Below are 20,591 nucleotides of genomic sequence, written 5' to 3'. Positions count from 1 at the left end.
CGTCTAGTGTGTATGAAAACGCAAATGCTATTATCTGATAGTCACGACTTTATTGTTCAGACGCTTTTTACGTTTAGAAACCGGGTATGTCCAGTGAGTCAGACTCCTGTACTGAACAAAGCTTCCAACAGACCGGCATATTAACAATACCTTCTTTTCACCATTTCTGTCGGAAGTTTAATCACAGTGCTCACGCCTTGCCCGTACACAACTATCCAATTTCAAATTCACGTTTATGCATCGATAAGCTTGAAGGAAGTTTGAATCACTGTCAAACTAAACGCCAGCGGCGACATCGTGTTCCAAACTCTGTTAAAGGCTGAGGTCAAATATTGCATAATTTGTAAATTATATCAAGGGATGTCAACGAATTAACAGATGGTTTTCCATACCCAAGCTTCGTTGACAGAGCTGTAAAACAAACAATAATAAAATAATAATCAAAAAATCAAATAATAAACTATGCTAATAAGGTGCGTACAACGAGATATAAGCGCTCATTGGGTCATTGTCGACCTGAAATGGCTTAAAGTCACCCTGGGGTGACTAGAAGCCGATTCATGTCACCCTGGGGTGATTCAAGCCGATTCATGTCACCCTGGGATGACTTCAAGCCGATTCATGTCACCCTGGGGTGACTTCAAGCCGATTCATGTCACCCTGGGGTGACTTCAAGCCGATTCATGTCACCCTGGGGTGACTTCAAGCCGATTCATGTCACCCTGGGGTGACTTCAAGCCGATTCATGTCACCCTGGGGTGACTTCAAGCCGATTCATGTCACCCTGGGGTGACTTCAAGCCGATTCATGTCACCCTGGGGTGACTTCAAGCCGATTCATGTCACCCTGGGGTGACTTCAAGCCGATTCATGTCTTCCTGGGGTGACTTCAAGCCGATTCATGTCACCCTGGGGTGACTTCAAGCCGATTCATGTCACCCTGGGGTGACTTCAAGCCGATTCTAGTCACCCGGTCGGCTTGAAGTCACCCCAGGGTGACATTAATCGGCTTGAAGTCACCCTAGGGTGACAAGAATCGGCTTCTAGTCACCCCCGGGTGACTTAATTCAAGCCATTTCAGGTCGACAATGACCCAACGAGCGATACTAGCTGTTTTTCCACCAACACTCTCAATTTTGGATGTTTCATGAGATCAATTATATTCCTCAAATATGTTTCCATGCTTAACAAATTCTTATGAGAATTAAACTAATAAACTTTCAACGAGGACACAAACATAACAAATGAAAAAATACTGCCTTTGTCGTCATGTTTTTCTTATGTTTGTCTTATGGTAAACGTCGCATGTTTTAGAGTTTGTCACACATCATTACTTTTGGCTCTATAATTTAATTTACAACAAAACTGGCATTGTAATCCCACATAAGCATAGCGTTGCGATGATCGTGAAGACGTTTATTTGATAAAACTATTTTTCCGAAAACAAATTAAAATACAAAAAGTTCGAAAATGCTTGACAGGGGCGAAATACACGCGATATTGATCATATCGCATAAAAGCTGATAGGAGTGATGTTTTGTACTGAAGTAATGCAAGAACGCAAATAACTTACCAATCATTTTCTTTTTCGATCGTAAGAGAATTCTTAAGAAGCGTTCTGTCTTATTGTATATACAGGTATTGTTACTTATTAAATCGTGACATTTGCTTAAGAATACAAGATGTACGTACATAATTTGGCCGATACTGCCGATTTCTACGGTCATTCGAATAGCATGCGGATATCTCATAGGGACATCCGGATACGTATTCTGGCATCCCTTGACATCCGTATTTAAAAGCAAATCAACACACTCAATAATAGGAACGTGAATAATGGAAAGGTTCGTTAAAACACAGACCGTTTTACGGGCTTCTATTCGCGAAGCTTATGGACAGGGGCTTATTAGAACCTTTTCTCCTCGTTCAGTTTAAATTTACCCTGTAAAAATGGCATTAGTATATCTAGATGGAAAAGGGAGAGATTAAATGTCTAAACATTTGTGTAAAAAAGTAAATTTTGTTGAAAAAGAGGAAAGTTAATTCTGTTGTTGCCGAGATTCACGGCGATGATACAAATCTGCGGGGTACACTCTTTAATGAAGCGACTGGGTTTTACCATCACGGGTTGTTGAAATGTGATACCCTACATACAGAATATCCCACGATTTAATGCACTTTAAATTTACGATTTTAAGAGATTTGGAAAGACCTGAAAGTCGTGATTGTTAAGAGTTAGCGTTCTGTATTCACAAGAGGATTTACTTGATAAGCCAAAGAGTCTACATAGTATAATTATCAGGAATATACGAGGTTTGTGCTCTGCAATATTTAGATGTTTTATTTTTTAATGCTAATGACGGGTTTCCTTTTAACTTTATATATAAAAAAACACACAACTTACACGCACACAATACGTTAAAAATATATAAATGTGTTAAGAACGAGTTCATCCCACCCACCATGTATCATTATTTTAACAAGTTCAATATTTCAAAATCTTTAACAAAAGAATAATCATAGACGTTTAATTAAACATTACTCAAACAAACTAATAAAAAAAAAATAAACAATAAACAGAATACTTTTTCAGACTCATAAACCACACTAGTTCAAAATTAATTATTATAAACATTCTGGTTCAGTCGTATATTATAGACAGTCATTTTATTGCATGAAAACAATACACATGTTGATGACTACAACTCAAAGCAGCCACTAAACTTTGATGTGTTCACAACATGAGATGCAATCAAATGATACACAAAACAACAAATGCATTTTGTTATCTGAATGTATATATCTGTTCTAAGTGACAAACAGCCGGAAAAAACACGAGAGCAAATAAATTCTGGATGTTCAGTATAAGGATGTTATTTAACTCTTTCAGTGCTGGAACCGAATTTTGAAGGCCTTTGCAAACAGTTTGGGTCCAGATGAGACGCCACAGAACGTGGCGTCTCATCAGGATCTAAACTGTTTGCTATTCTAATAGTATTCTTTGAAGAAAAAAAATGAAGAAATGCTAATTTTATAAATTCAGCAGACGACATTTTAGCAGACAACAAATTTCCCAGCATGCAAAGGGTTAAGAGACTGCGTCCTGCAGTTGTTTTGAACATCAACGTCAAACATAGAAATAACATGAAAAGTATGAACAAACGTATACGAGTACAGTGAAAATATTCAAACAATACATAACATATGATAAAAAAGGAAGTCAACTACTCAATTCACATTCAAAGGATTCTAATATTCGGATTTTTTTCTGTAACCAAGTACCCATATGTTAATGTATCTAGTATTCAAATTGCAGGCAGTAATGACGTTTGGTTTCTGTTATCAACTTAGATGCGACAATATATTCGGTATTACCGATTCACATTACAGCAAGGATTGATTTGTATTCTGAACTAACTCAACGAAGGTAAATGCATCTTACTTTTACATTGAAAGGCTTTTTAATTTTATGTAACCAACTAATCATACTTAAATTTTATTTTTACACTGCGAGGTGATAAAGATTTTGTTTTCTGTAAGCAACTAACCATAATTTAATGCATCTTTGTTATATGTGCAAGGATATCTGATGTTTTTTGTGTAAATCTCCTTACCATGCGTAAACGTGTGTACTAGCTATTGTCTGCCCCAGCTTCTCTGTACATTTCGAGTTTTGTATTAAGCATGAAACGTTAAAATGCTGTTCATCATGTTAAAAGTTAAATTCTGTGCAAACTTTCATGTTTCATGATTATCTTTTCAATATAAAACGACATACTCATATTAAATTTACATAAATCAAACAATCTTTTAGAACTAAAAGTTTAAACTTCGTAAGACGAGCGTTATGTAAACGATATCAGCGGCATACACACACTTGTTCGGACGTTACACATCCAAGTTGATTGCACATTTCGCAATCACAAACAACCCAAACGGAACGTGCGCCATCATATGTTTAACCGAACACAGCGAATATTATACAGGACTATTTAAACAACAATATCGTTTTATTCGTTTCAAGTATAAACCACATGTGAAGTCGACACTTCATATGGGACCAACTTTCTGTAACAATTCTTGACCGACTATCATTGACCCCGTGCAGTTTAGATATACGGCACCTTTTAATATCTGTTAATTTTACTTTTAAAAAAAGTTAGCTTAAACTTAAAACTTAAAAAAAAACATAATGGTGCTGTTGGTCAGTTGACCACTGGTAAGCTAACGAAGCGTAATATTGTATAAGGCATATTTCTGGTACACCTTAGTTAAAATATCACAGCCCAAAACCAATAAAAATTAGCAAACAAAAAATAAAGCATGCTCATTTGAACACATGTGTTGTTGCGATTTATCGCCCATATATAGAAAGAGATTCTCCAAACTCTAAGCAAGATAAATTTAAATTTAAATTGTTAACTGTGCTTGCATAAGTGAGTCATTAAATCTACATTTGTTCTATGCTTGTTAGAGAACGATCAACAACTGACCTTACGAACTTTGGAATATAGCCATGCATGGTATATTTACATATGCATGGTAATACTGAGTGAGTATGTTAAATCAATTTCATACTTACCGGATTTCTTGACGACGTCTCGTTGTCTGAAATGTCTACAGATGGTAATACAACCCTCGGACCATTTTCATCAGATCCTTTTTATATATTTTAATATATCATCAGGTGAATGTTAATGTTAAAAAATAAAAGAGTGCATTGATAAAAAGCACAACAATAATCAAGTCCCGAGTGTGTGTTCAGGCATTGTATCACAGTACGTAGCGATATTCGATTAAAATGTCCTAAACCATAATTTAATCCCTAGTTTATGTACTAATATTTGATATATGCTTTTGTCAAAATTATTTACTTTGTTTTTGTTAAAGTAATTGGGAAAAGTATTTAACCATCAACAACTATTTTCATCGAAACAATTGCGCACATTTGTTTACATTTAACCCTTTAAGCGCTGGAACCGGATTTTAAAGTCCTTTGCAAACAGTTTGGATCCAGATGAGACGCCACAGAACGTGGCGTCTCATCAGGATCCAAACTGTTTGCTATTCTGATAGTATTCTTTGAAAAAAATCGAAGAAAATGCTAATTTTAGAAATTCAGCAGACGACATTTTAGCAGAAGACAAATTACCCAGCATGCAAAGGGTTAATTGAAAGAAGTGAATTGTAGCAGGATAAGATGAGGTGCAAACGTGATAAAATTCCGACATAGGCTTACAAGTGAATGTTATTGACGGATAAAAGAATGTATTGCTTAAAACAATATTTTTCCGAAAGAGGGTAATATAGTACACTCGTATTGTTACCAATGACACTGTTTTCGCGTCCATTGTATGCCTTTTATTTGATATGACAGACACAGTTTTTAACCTAATGACAATTGTACATGAACTTAGATGGTCCCGTCATTCCGCTGATATCGTCTGCCGTAATTATCGCGCTAATCTGGAGGGATATAGTTAATGAATGATGGTAGAGAACCTCATGCGATGACCAGATTCCTGCGTTCCTATCCACACGGTTGCTGTGTACAGCGGTCGATACATGTATAATATAATAACAGGTACACTAAGCGCGAGGCCTGGTTGAAACGTGAAACACCACAGGGGCGAATAGAAAATTGTGTTCATGGGTCAACATCTGGGTGGATTTTACGTGCCATTAAAATTAAGTATTAAAAAAATGTAGTCACGTCTGATTTTCTGACATCTGGATATTGTAATATATCCAAGATTATCACACGTTTTGCAAATGCTCTAACAATATATTTAAAATTGTTTGACTAATAACTTTATTTCTTTTCGTCCGCGAACTCTGTTAAAGTTCACTGCTTAAACAAAAATATTGTGTCCTTGACGTCATTAATAATGTCATTATTAATAAAGTTATTAATGCTCACACTGTTTTAAGGGTTTTAATATACTTTAAGTCAATGAGACGAACTTATCACAATACAATTTCATTTGCATGCAACTAATGATCCACTATAATCAGTATTATCTGTATGCAACAGTGCACCGCGCCCTTGTGGGATTTAGTAAAAAATTATCTCGATTTTAAGCTCGTCGCAAGATAGGTTCAGATGTTAATATATTTTGACTCCCAGACTCGTATCGCAGTTGCTAGTTGACAAAAAAGGAATTGGATTTACTTGTAAGAAGCCTGGTGTTTAAATAACGCCTAGATATCGCGTGCCCTGTTGGCGTATATTTCCTAATTAAGAACGTCCGATAATATCGTGTTTTAATCAAAACAGACTTCAAACATGGCGTCGTTTGTGGAATTAAATCTGGAAAGGCGGATTTCTTGTGACAGTCTTGTCTTTGCATAAATGGACAGGCGACAAAATGTCACGCGATTTAATGCTTATGTTGGTTTAGGTACGTTTACTGGCTGAAAAGTATTTAAATAAAATGTCAATTTATTGTACTAGGGTAGCTTTTGTGATGGTGATACATACATTTTGACATTTATTGATTATTTGATATAACATGTGGACGACATGCATTTCGTTAAGTACTATACATAAGCAGGTTGTTAATAGGTTTTGTGCGTTCATAGATAGTGTATGTAAAGTATAAAATTACAATACTATATTTTAAATGTGTCTATTTTAACTGGATACACAAAGTTGCTTACGTGAATCACATGAAATGAAATGTAATGCCTACGATGTAATTACTTGGGCATTGTGTATTGTTTGTGTTATATATTGTTTTTTAAAACACGTAAAACGCGTTTAAGAAGTACAATGTTACATTTATATAATTATTTACACGCCTACTTGGCTGAGCAAATTATACGTTAGTCTTTTTACACAGATGTTCCAGTTTGTATCCAAATATAGGCAACGTTCCATCCTTGTTTCACATTATTGTATTTGAGCTTTTGATAATCTATGCTTAAATCTGTCAATCTTAGACGACTCACTTCCTTTCACGTGAAAACATCAACAATAACTTTAAAAACAGTTTAAATTGAAACACTAGCTAGACCGAGATGAAAAACCTGTGAATTTGCATAATAGAACGTAGTCGTTTATTCATGCAATTCAAAAGGCAGATTTAAAGATTTGATATATTTATTTTTGAAAAATACCGGGTAGGTAAATAATTTTGTCTCAATGAAGTTTATTTAGTTTAGATTGTTACTTGCAACGGACTGCGTCTATATGAATAAATGTACACATATTAACTGATGACATCAAACAATAGACCAATCATGTAAACACGATAGCATCATACGAACGAAAAACCACACACTAATAATTCATTAAATAAAGGATTTTAAATTAAATTAATTTCTCAATAAAACAAGTGTGAGGGAATATGTGATACAAGTGAAATCAATAACACACACATTTGGTAAGCACTGGCACCAAAAGAAATCCAAAATCAGAAAGTAATTATACGGTGATTTATGTTTATGTCAAAAAATGAAAATATAATTACTATTGAATTTGTACCACAGTTTTGTTTTGTTAAATTGATTACGGCAGAGTTTTCGTATGTTGAAAAGCTGCATTTATATGTTTTAACGGTGTCATGATTACATCGTCCGCATTGAAAAATGATTCAGTATTCATGGTAAATTCATATATTTTATAATGAATACAAGGCTATTCGGTCAGCGGAAAGAATGGTTCAATCGACAATATAATGGTATCACAAAATCTTTACAGTCATTCCAATGGTTTTGTTAATGTCTGGTTGCATGAAATATTCGGCATTTTTTAGGCAACTATCATTATAATTACTATTCTGATAACCTAATGTTTATGAAGTATCACTATTCATATATATTCACGTATTCTATAACATTCACTATTTTACAATCACGATTTGTTTAGTGAAAACTATATTCTGAAACGACAATAAAGTTTTATTCTGAGAAAAATTATGTAATACAATATAAAACGATTTCTCAAACGTCCTTCTACACGCCGGGTATGCGAATACTTCGTTTACGGATGGCACTTCACTTACAGAGAACAACAAACGCCACGCGCGAGAGGTGAGTTCTTCAGCTTTTTTGTATTTATGTTCTGTTTATTTGGTTTTTAGACACAGAATATTGTTTGGGTGATTAATGGAATAGCACTTCGTATTGCGAAGAAAGAAATTCGCGGAAAAACGGTGAATTATTAAAAAAAAACGATAAAATTTCATCGAATTGAATGATCAGTACATATTTAATCAAAATAAACATACTTGGAAATAAATCAAGAACGTGCTTACTACTCGAAATAAAAGATCAATATATCCAGTAATGTTACAACATGTTACATTTTAGTTTACTAATGTATTTGAGAAAATTCAAATGTTTTAAGAGTCGCATGCACATTTTTCATCTGCACTTCGTTTACCGATCATCTAAAAAACAATGGCACTTCGTTTCCTGACATCTAGACACTTTTTTCCAGATATAAAACACTCGTATTTTTTGAATCAAAAATGCAGAATTCGCTGTGGAATACTGTTAAAGTAAGCAGGCAATAAATAAAAATGTATGTACTTAGTACGCAAATAAAAAACGAATAACCGAAGCATGTTCTTATCCCTTTGAAATATGATTATGATTTGGTATAAATGTGAAAGATAAATGTTAAACAAATTGGATATGTCTAATGAGTAAAATCTATATGACCATATATTTTAAATTACGTTCTAAGCGGTTGATCTAAAGCATTTATCTTTATGTCCAAATGAAGGTACTAAGGCTATTTTCTTTTATATTAGATAGCATGTCATGAATAATCACTCTGCTTAAACTGCCTCTCAGAGATTAATATCAGCAGCGATGCAGGTTCGAAATTCTATTGGAACTTTTTGGCTCAATGCCAATAAACGAAAATAGCAATAAAAGAACGGGCGGGGTTGATTTAATCACACGATAGTGGTGTAAAAATTATGCATATCCGTCTTTTTTTTAATATAAACACAACACATGCTGCATATGAAGTTCTATCCAATATAGCACCCTAAACTTCGTTTGTGTGGGTATACTAAGTACTGACTCCATAATATGACATTTAAACATTTTATGTACGCATTCCTTGTTTTCCAGAATCAGTTGATTTTACGATTTAATTTTAACCGTGATTCTTAAAACTCAACCAATACAGTGATTTAGGGTCAGGTGAATCGCACTTCGAGCAAACGTTAGCGTTGCGTAAAGGGAAGTGCTCCCTATAAGCAGGGCTCAAAATACAGGGAGTTTTACCATTCTCTTTTTAATTTTGTTGCTACGCATAAGTATCGTCTTGATGATGCGATTCAAATAAGCACAACCGACATAGGATTTTATGAAGAACAAATGTGTATTTGCGTCATAAAGACCCCTTCACTACCGTTATCTAGAGCACTGCTATAAGTAAAATTAAACACGATTGTGTTGATTCGCATTATCCGTACACATTTATTTAATAATAAATATTATCTTATTTGAAAATTGCAATTATAATAAACATAGTATAAATTAATAGTCATGTGATTTTTGAAAAATATATTTTAAAAATGTTTCGTATGAATAGCCATAATATAAATAAATGCATTTGAGGTAGAAGATAAAACTCAGTTATTAGAGTGCCCGCTTTGTTGAAAGTCTCCGTAATCTGAAGTGCCCTTTATCGGTAAACAAAGTGGCTGCAACTTTATGTATGCCACCTATTACAAAATGTACTATCTTTGTTTATATTTCATTGAATGCTATCAAAATTTCAGTATTTGAAGCACAGTGATTACTCTACATGCTGGAATAGCAAAAAAATTCTTGCAATAATTCTAAGTAGTTTTATTTTGTTAAAATGTTTACTGTTCATCCAGTTTATGCTGTTTTCCGATCAAATTTTCTATTTTTTGGGCAAAACTGTTCCATTCTTCCGTGAAATTGTGTATTCCCAATACAAAAGGATACACCATTTATCAACTCGACCATGTGTCTTGTCTTAAAAACTAATCTTTAGGATATAACTTTAAATAAAACAGAGGAACTTACCTCTAGCGCGTGGCGTTTGTTGTTCTCTGTTAGTGAAGTGCCATCCGTAAACGAAGTATTCGCTATTCGCATACCCGGCGTGTTCTAGAAGGCAATTTAATGATGACAATCGCCTTATTTTACCTTACCATCGATAATTACCCACAATACATTTGTACTTTCTAATCGATCTGGGCGTTGTCTTACAATGAAGCAGCATCTTATACGAAGTAGTTGATTTTAGTGGACGTTAACCTGCAAATGAATTTTATGGTAAAGGATCAGATATGAAGATTTAACACCCAGACGGTATCCGAAATAGCTTTTTACGTTGGTAGATTTAAGCGTGTTCATATCTTTTGTTGCCAGGTTGCATCAAGCGTCTTCAAAAAAGTTACAGGCATTTTAAGTGAAATGCACCAAATGCGTGCCATTGTCACAAGTGCTGCCAATAAACATGACAAATGTTCCGCAGTATTGCGTTCACCTCTAAATATGTAAAAGTGGAGAACACATACATCTTTTTTTTTTCTTTAAAAAGTTGAAATCCAAAATGTTGTGTATTGATATATGCATTTTCATAACAATCAATTTAATAAACGACAATAACTATTTTATTATTATTAAAGAAAAACTTCTGGTCCCTAAACTCACTGATTAATTTGAATACCTGGCGAGTTGTGATCAAATTACACTATGTAAAGCCATGCTTAAACAAAAGTTTCTTTACTCTTCGCTATTGCCTGCAAAATGGTAATGGGCAGGTAGGTAGGAAAATCTTTTACGCAAACAGTATTGCATATTCAATTTTGATATTTTTAAAATGATTGTTTGTGTGCGATTTAAATTGCATAAGTACAAGCAGGTGTAATATTGCTGTTTGATATTTGAAAATTAATCCAAACCATCAGGCTCATGTATGTTATATATATATATATATATATATATATATAATACCATTGATATGCAAAATATATTTAATTACATAAACGTTATATGCAGATCAATGCATGAATCATTTCCCTTGTCTCTTTACATTAATGTATACTGGTATTAGTATTCTTTCAGTTATGGCAATCCTTTCAGAAGGATCGCAGTAACAAATGTAGTATAATGAGAGCAAACACCACTTGTCAACAACATAGGTGGTTAGCGTGTGGCTATGATATTAATTAGTGAAATTATCATATGAATGATAAAAAATCATATAATACGAAAAATCAACTTTTCTGAAAAACAATTTACAATTACATTTTTGCGTTGAATAAGATCAAGATCGTGAAAATCGCTGCACAATTGATGAAGTTATGGCTGTTCAAAGCGATGCACCCCGTTTTGAGGTGATTTTGAGTTGGGTAATATCATAGCCACACGCTAACCACCTGTGGTCAACAAGCAGATACATGTTTATTACCGCAACGCTAAATACATGTTTATATATCTTCAGGTCATTTGCGTGGATATGATACCGATCGTATAAGGATTGCTAAGCAACAAGAATGACGTCGTCGGATTCCTCGATATTTCAATGGTAAACACTTACTATTAAGCCGAGCTGAGTATGAACTGCTCAAGGTGAGCTATTCTGTTCAGGCTATATCAGACGTCGTGTGTCGTATAGTGTGCAGTGGTAGCGTTCAGCAAGTTACCACTCAAGAGGTTTGTAGCGCCGTTAAATGTCGCATCGCCGTTATATGTCGCAGGCTACGAGATTTGTCGCAACGTTGACGATAAATGTCGCAAGGAACGATAAATGTCGCAAATCCTACTGACGATATATGTCGCAACTTTAACGATAAATGTCGCAAAAATTTCAACTGCCGATATATGTCGCAATATTAACGATAAATGTCGCACACCTTTGTAAGTCATGTTAAAAACGAAAACTTGAAGTAAAATGACTAAAACTTTAAGGTTAGATTTAGAATTCCTGACGAGGTTCTTTGAGCCGACTTCCACCAGAATGGTCAGTTTTTAGTTAGTATTGTCCGAAATGGTCAATTGTGGTCAGTATTTTCCATAATTGTCAGTTGCGGTCAGTATTGTCGGAAATGGTCAGTTGTGGTCAATATTGACCCAATCAATTCTTATAATTCTTGGCTCGAGTAGCCAGTTTTTGATTTCCCTGTTCTAAATGGACTGCTGTTATCAAGATTGGCCAAATATTGTAAGATATGATAAAACTGTTACATTATTACTGCAACACAAATTACGATAAAATTGTATTGAATATTGTGTGTTAGTTACATGACTGTAGTACATGTATCATTATCTTAGTTAATGTATTACTATGTTGCAGACGCACTGGCATATGCCGGAGTTTGTACTGGCATACTGATGAACTGACTGAAGAATAATATGTTCTTTTTATTTTGTCAATATCGATGCCTTCAATTAATGCTTAACATATAGGCAGCGGTATTCTATGTCGCCGATTCACTAGGCTCGCTGCAGAGTGAAAATCTAATCAATCTAGTGAAAAATACCTCATCCCCGTTTATCAGTAAACTTAGCCTTCTGTTAGTTATTTCCTTTACTTTCGTGAATATAAAAGTTTTTGGATAGGTACAGTATATCGTTTTTATCACATGCTTTTAAACTAAATAAAATACATCTTAATTGACCAAACAAATGCTGATAGATCTAAAAGTTGTTTACTATCGTGACGTCAGTTCATGTTGACAACGTCATTTCACCAATTAAAGCCATGCGATTGGTTAGTTATTGATTCTGTAGCCAATGAAAACGCTTAAAATGTTGTATTACAAATGTGCAATGTGAAAAATACGTAATGTCTGTATTACATTGAAAACAAGGTAAAGCATGTGATAAAATATGATTCAAGATATGAAGGTGGCTGGAATGGCTGGAAATTAGTTTTTTTGTCACGAAAAAGAATTATAAAGTCGCTGCTCACATAAGGTGGCCCAGTCTTCTCCATTTGGTATCCATGTTTTCCCAACATGGTCATTAAAAAAGCACATTTCTCCACAATAAAAAGTTTTCTGGAGAAACCCTGCTGAGAGGTTATGGCAGACATGTATATGTTTGTATAAATCCTTTAATTATTGTAAGGGCTTGCAAATTAAAGCAGTTTTTCTCCCCTAAATGCCTGAACATGGCCCATTTTGCCCGATCTTCTACTTCAAGGAGCCACATTTCGCTCATTATTTTAAGAATATTTGTCAGGATTTTTTCTACATGTAGGCCAATACCTTTGTCATCAATGTTAATTCACAGTTGTTTCAAATTGGACTTTGAAATATTTTAATTTTTCCAATTTACTTACCCTATGTAAGTTCATTCGAACATACACCGCGCTGCTCGATTGGTCTTACGCTGCTCACATGACATCGGGTTTCCTAGGGTGAAGTAGCTAAACGCAGAAATAGCCATGCATTTACCCACGAGGAATGCTTTATAAGTTGACGAATGACCTGGACCAGTCCACTGCCAGAGCCAGATATTGCGATTATCTTTCGAACACTGATGGGCGATACGGTAACGTCACCGAACCGACTAGGGCATAGATACAACCGCGGAGGCGGTGTCTTACCTACTAAATCTCTAAACACCCCATTTACCCGTTGAAGGGAGTATCTTGACAAAGGGCTTAGTTTTAGAACAATATCAACAATTATAGACCAAATCTCACGCGGCAAGTTCGCATGGCGGTTTTGTTGAACGTGTTTTCGGTTCCTTTAAAACTGTACCATTTCTCTCAATCGCGTAATGTCAGCGTACAGGTCATCACCGCCAGCGCTCAGGTCATAATCGCCAGTGTTCATGTCACCTTCGCCAGCGCTCAGGTCATCACCGCCAGCCGTCAGGTTATCACCGCCGACGTTCAGATCATCATCGCTCGTAGGTGTCCGCATTTTTCGTCCGCGTATTGCGTCCGTGAAAAATCGCTCAGTGAGCGATTTTTCACGGTACGCGGACTCAGTCAACATGAAAGGCCGACTTTCAAGCATAGATTTTAGTGAAAAAAAATAATAAATTTAGCAAGGGATCACCCTAAATATACAACCAACGTATACAAGAATACAAAGACAAAGAAATTGCATCAAACATCTGGAAAAGCATAGCCAACGAAATGTCAATTGATGGCGTTTCAGGTAAGTGAGAATAGTAATATGCGAATATATATCGTCTGCATATTGTACACTCTATAATCGCTTTTCAAAAGACACAGTATATATTTCAAACACGTTTGGAATGAGTTTTTTTACACGGAAAGGCTAAAATAATAAGCGGATGCATGGAAACGATACTCCGTGTCCGTATACGGAACGCGGACACGGAACGCGGACGCGGAGCGCGGACACGGATGCATGGAAACCCGGCCTAACGGCTTGACAGTCATGATCTCCCATCCGGACTAATCAATGTAGTGGCACTATTCCTAGTCGACACTATTAAAATCTGCATATTATACAGCTGCGACATTGCTTGCAATGTTATTTGGTCACCGTATTTATATTCTGTAGACATCCGCGACAAATAATTTCGTGGTTGCTCAAGTATTGAGTTCCACCAGTTTGCTCCACAAATCCTGTTACCAAGTACGGGTGTTTGCCTCAAAAAGTTTATTACGTCTTGTCTAAGCGTTTGTTCCGACCTATGTATTCCATACTGGCGTAGGTGATATGAAACAGCTGCAAACTGTCAGTTTCCGTTCCCAATAGGATCCATTACGACGGGTATTCCGAATTCCGATCTCAAGTTTTCAAGCTGAGACGATTTTGTTGTAGTTATGCAATACTGTTTTCGATGCAACCGTTTCTTGTTTGATGCACCAGTTGATGTACACGTATATTGTGTGAGGTTGCTTACGTGGTACCATTTTCTTCCGAACGGGCAGATTGTCCTGCTCGAGCAGATTCGGGGACACGATGTTTAATTTTGTACATGTTTGTTTTCATAGATCGCTTCTGTATCACCCCATCTACTGCCCATATTCTCCTATTTAAAATACCTTTTTTTCTTATAGCGTAACAGCACTGAGTCTCCAATATTATAAATCGGTGTTTTGTTTGCCTTCTCTTGAGCTCTGTCGTTTCGCCTATTACACTGTAGTGTTGCGACTTTTGCGGCATCTCTTAGTTTCTTTATTAGCAGTTTGCGATTAAGCTTTGAATTGTCATTATAAGGATCCCTTCCATAGTAAAGTTCATGCGGTGACTTTCATGCTAGACATTCATTTGGGCCATTGTTTAGTAAACGTTGATACTCTGGTAGCTGTTTTGCCCAGTTTATACCAAAGCTATTCGCATGCGTCAAATCGTATGCAATCTTTGACTTCAATGTTTAATGCATCCTTTCAACTTTCCCCTGACTTTGAGGGTGATAATGGCGACTTTTGATATTCTTTATATTGAGAACTTTCAACAACCGTTTTACTTTCCCATCGAATTCACGTCCTCTATCATGCTGAATTATTCAAAATGTTTATGGGAACACCAAAACGACATTTGTTTCACAACTGTGAATATTGGAAAATAATCTGGTGAAATTAACATAAATGGAATTAAGAAAAATGACATAAATATATTCCGATTTATATGAAGAATTGTCGTTTGTACTTATTTTTGTCAATGACAACTGTAATGTATGTGTCGCTTAAGAGACTTTTTTCAGCTACTGAACTTATCTTATCGCCGTACAAGAATATTGAATGGACACAGACCCATAGCAAGCCTTTCTTCAAATATAGGTAGGAAAATCGGATAGCATGTTCAGTTAACTGGTAATTACGACCGACACGGAGTCCTTGTCATTTGAGCCTGATTACCGACGTTGGGTGTAAAGCCGTTCACAGAGTACAGGCAGCTGTATTCGGCGATAATTTGATTATGGGTTTAGTATCTGATGCATTGCGCAGCTGCACCCGAACGACCACCCGTTTAAGAAGAGAACTCGTAATTCCTGGCAGTTTTCATAGAAAGGCATTTTCCTTTGCCGGCCCCATAATAACCCAAAGATCTGAGCACAGAGGTTGGGACCAGAGGTCTCGGTGTGATCCTGGATCGATGATTCTATCCAAGAATATTCGCCTTCTATCGCTGATTCAAAGATGGCAAAGCTGTCAGTCTCCAGCAGAAATACCGAGGCTATCACATGTTGTTCTACCCAGACGGTTTCTGTCAGACTGACCTTAAATAACCAAACTTGTCGAAACGGCCTTAAACCCAAAGCAAAAACTTACGGGCCCCTCGCTTTTCCGATTTCCGACCAATTTAAAACAAGGATTTTGTAATTTTTGACTACAGCTTAACGTTTTTGGTCGAAAATGAATAAATATGACCGCTTCGGTCGATCTTCACCGCAGCTGACAATTATGGACAATACTGACCACAACTGACCATTTCGGACAATACTAACTAAAAACTGACCATTCTGGTGGAAGTCGGCCCAAATAAGCCTCGTCGATTAATCTAGATCTAACCTGAAAGTTTTAGTCATTTTTACTTCAACTTTTCATTTTAACATGACTTACAAAGGTGTGCGACATTTATCGTTAATGTTGCGACATATATCGGCTGTTGAAATTTTTGCGACATTTATCGTTAAAGTTGCGACATATATCGTCAGTAGGATTTGCGACATTTATCGTTCCTTGCGACATTTATCGTCAACGTTGCGACAAATCTCGTAGCCTGCGACATATAACGGCGATGCGACATTTAACGGCGCTACAAGGTTAACATGTCATCTCAGTCTTATTTTTTTCTTCGGAATACTTATCTCGACTTTATGAAAAGACTCAGTTCGTATTTGGGTCAAGTGGGGGGGGGGGGGGGGGGGCGAAAGCTAGGTCATTAAGTCAAATCTTAGAAAAACTGTTTCGTCGTTCGAAGTTACATCTATAATTAGATTATGTCACAGCTTTGTAATTGCGTCTGTATTACAATATCTAGCCCAAGTTTGGATTTGAATAAATTAGTGCCAAATATTTGGTTACCAGATCAAATGTCAGCTTGAGATTCTATCTTGTTAAAACTTGAATTTAAAGTGAATGGACATTAATTATGACAGTGTTTAGGTCGAGTTATAAATCTGGTGAATTGCCGTCACGAGTTCACCAGGGCCCGTATTCACCAACCCATTCTTAGACTTAAAGGGATCTTTTCACGGTTTGGTAAATTGACAAAATTGAAAAAAAGTTTTTTCAGATTCGCACATTTTCGGTTTAGTTATGATATTTGTGAGGAAACAGTATTACTGAACATTTGCCATGGTCTTATATAGCCATTATATGCATCTTTTGACGATTTAAAAACCTAAAAATTATAAAGCGTTGCAACGCGAAACGATTGAATAATTTGGAGAGTTCTGTTGTTGTCGTTTAAATTTGTGAAACTACGAAGATTGCTTATATAACGTATAAAATACGCATCTTATGTATGCTTGGCAGGATAGCTCAGTTGGCTAATGCGTTTTTACTTCAGGATTCCGGGGGTCACTGGTTCGAGCCCGGCTACGGGCTACTTTTTTTCCTTTTTTAAATTTTATTTCAGATTTTTTACTGGAGCTTTTAAAATTTTATGTTCACATTTATCAATATTAAAAGCATTTAATGACAAACTTCAAAACATGCCAAAATCGGTGAAAAGGCCCCTTTAAGAGCAAAGAATAGACTTAGAACCAAGAAAAATGCGTCCAGCGTTTGAATATATACAGACTACCACTGATGATTATGCCATTAACAAAATGTTCTACAAGGTTAATAATGTAGATAGAAGTGGTTAATGCCAAGTTTGACTCAAGATTAAAGAAATTCTTGAATATTCTTATTTAAAGAATTTTCTTTATTCTTAGACTTAAGTCTAAGAATTATTTGGTGAATACGGACCCAGGTCATTTTTTAAAATTCAAACCGTATAAACACTAAAATTGCTTCAGTTTAAACCTTATTACGAATTAATTAACTAATGATGTGTATTTATTCATCAACCTTATTATGACGAGGCACTCAGACTTTGTCATGATAATATATTGCCAACACTATAACAAAAGAAGTAAACAGCTGCGTCACCAGGCTAATCTTTGACAATTGTACCACGCGAACAATGACGAGCACTTTTAGAAAGTTTAATTTTGACACGGCTTATTTTTTTCCATCTTTAAAAAAATATATCTATAAACATAGCAAATAATAACACTACAGTTTGTATTAGTAGATACAATGACTGTATGTCTTTATTTATGTAATATCTAGGTACTTTTGTACTAAATATTATTAATATATAACGGTATGTAATTATTTTTTCTTTAATAGGTTTGTGCGAGAAAGACTTTGACCTTGGACGATGCAATAACGCAACAGAACTCAACCAATTCCGAATAGACCCATGTAATTGTACATCATATTATCAGTGCTCACAGTCGTATGCGATGAACAAACAATCATGCTCCTCCGGGACCGCGTTTGATCCAGAGATGAACTGCATTAGAAAGGATGACGTTTTTTTCAAAACTGGAAATTACTGTGAAAAAACACCATGGCATAGATGTAATACAACAACAGAACGTCTAGCGGAGCTAAGAGCCCTTTGTACGAACACAGAGATCGTTTCTACGACCACCACTACCACTACGGAACAATCGACTGTAGAAGGATCAAAGACCAATGCGGGAATGGTAATAGGACTCATCGTGGCGGGTATCGCCATTGCGGTCTTCGCAATATTGCTGTTGCTGTTCGTACGTCGATGGAGACAAAGGAAACAAAAAGAAGAGTAAGTATCCGCTTGTATGTATAAACCAGATAGAACCGCTGCTTTTCCAATATTGTTGTTCGATAATTGACCAGTCGCAAAATACGAGATCGCTCCGCCCACTAAGTTGTGTTTTCATAAAACGCTTTATCCATTACTCCGGCAGTCTTTGTTTGTCGGACCATGTGGCCGCAATAAACGAAATCTGATTGATTATTTCGTGAGTTTGATTGACAGCTGGCGACTGGTCAATTCGGAGTAATGTTCAGTAGGGGCCCGCTGTTACTCATATAGGCTATACAACCACGTGTAATTATTTCCAATGATGCTTGTTATAAACCCATTAGTTATCATGCTGAATATTTAATTGCATTGTAATTCTTATCAAATTTTGCATGTTTAACTTATACTTAGTCTCATCAATAATGTGCATACACAATTTAAGAGTTAATGTATTGTTGTTGATGTTTCAATGTTCTGTGTTATTCTCTACTTTTTAGGTTTCCAATGTCTAACGCTTATTGACTTTATTTAGCTGCCTCCGTATTGAAATTAATTATTATTTTTGAGTACAAAATGACACTTTGATGTAGTTTAAGAATGTTAATATGTAGTCGTTTTATACTGGTCCTCTATCAATGATAGGTTATTTGTTTGTTAAATGTAAGTAAGTGGCCCCAAGTCTGTTTATAAACGATAATAGAATTTAATTATTTTCTCAAATCGTTCAAACAATCTTGAGAGTACACAGATAAACAGATAGGCGTGTCTGTTAGATGTTATATTGTCCTATTTGTAATGCCAAAGTGCTTTTATTTATTGGTTATACAGCTTCTCACTTAACCAATGCCTTGACGTAATAAAACTGTATAAATCATCCTACTAACTTCTGTTTTCATCCAGAGCGAAACATAAGCGGACAAAAACTGTGATGAATGTTGAATACTTTGAAAACGGTAATGCAGACGACCCGTACCATACGATACCAGCAGATACTATTCCAGATACCTTGGTACGGTAACACACAATTTTGAATTTTTGAAAGTATATTCATCATTTGAAAGTTGAAAAGCACATATATGCAAATAATGCTGATAAAATGGTCTGTGTGTTTAAGCTAATAGTACATGCGTGAAATAATCTGCGTTGAATGTAACAGTGATCTATTGAAATATTTAAATTCTATTATAATTATGTGGTTTCTAGTCAATATAAGAATACTGATAATAAGCAGAATAAAAATGTACTATCCGCATTCCACGTGGAGTATTGCCAATACAATAAACACACTACAACAAAACAAAGCAAAAGGCATAAACATTATAATGGTTTTTAACGAGATTTTATTTTAAAACTATATCGCTATATATTATTTTGTTGCTTTATTTTGTTGAATCAATAAAAAACATATTTGATCTTATTAACGGATTCAATCAACGTTAAGTTAATTAGAATTCATTCAAATGTCAATTTCGTACACATGTATCAATTACATTATGTGTGCAATATTTTTTATAAAATGCTTTTTATGCCTTATAGGGAAATATCATTGTTTAAAATAAAAAAATCGATTTGTCAATCAGCGTTAATCAAAAAAGAAAATCGTTTTATAAAATTTAGTCAATACAGTCATGTCATCATTATTAAAGTTCCATTCTCCGTTTATTTTTTTTCTAATGTAAATGAGCGGGAGAAAAAGCATAAACAAAAATGAAAATTGTTGTTTTTCAGTAGATCATTTATTTTGAATTCACTGTGTCGTTCGTGAAATATTTTTTTTTTCTGATCAATCATGAATTACCAAATTCAACAAATATCCATTATCTATTGAGCGATTTATCAAAATACATGTTTAAGATCATTTTATAACAAAACG

General features: G+C 35.3%; 1 protein-coding gene across 6 annotated transcripts in view; it reads left to right on the top strand.

Moving 5' to 3' along the window:
- Positions 1-2,142: 2,142 nt before the first annotated feature.
- Positions 2,143-20,591, top strand: part of LOC127881674 (uncharacterized) — a 47,829-nt gene continuing 29,380 nt past the window's right edge. The window contains exons 1-4 of one of the 6 annotated variants that reach the window (XM_052429778.1): positions 2,143-2,312; positions 11,443-11,526; positions 18,277-18,736; positions 19,619-19,727. In XM_052429778.1, the coding sequence (XP_052285738.1) occupies positions 18,393-18,736; positions 19,619-19,727 (453 nt within the window). In that variant the 5' untranslated portion in view covers positions 2,143-2,312; positions 11,443-11,526; positions 18,277-18,392. Of the gene's footprint in view, positions 2,313-6,093; positions 6,401-7,869; positions 8,034-11,442; positions 11,527-18,274; positions 18,737-19,618; positions 19,728-20,591 lie in introns of those variants that run through there. The other 5 variants (XM_052429777.1, XM_052429775.1, XM_052429779.1 and 2 more) reach the window with 5 other exon arrangements.

This window comes from Dreissena polymorpha, chromosome 5, assembly GCF_020536995.1.
Source record: "Dreissena polymorpha isolate Duluth1 chromosome 5, UMN_Dpol_1.0, whole genome shotgun sequence".
Classification (NCBI taxonomy): Eukaryota; Metazoa; Mollusca; class Bivalvia; order Myida; family Dreissenidae; genus Dreissena; species Dreissena polymorpha.
The sequence above is the reverse complement of the archived record's forward strand: the minus strand, read 5'-3'. Positions and strand labels throughout refer to the sequence as shown.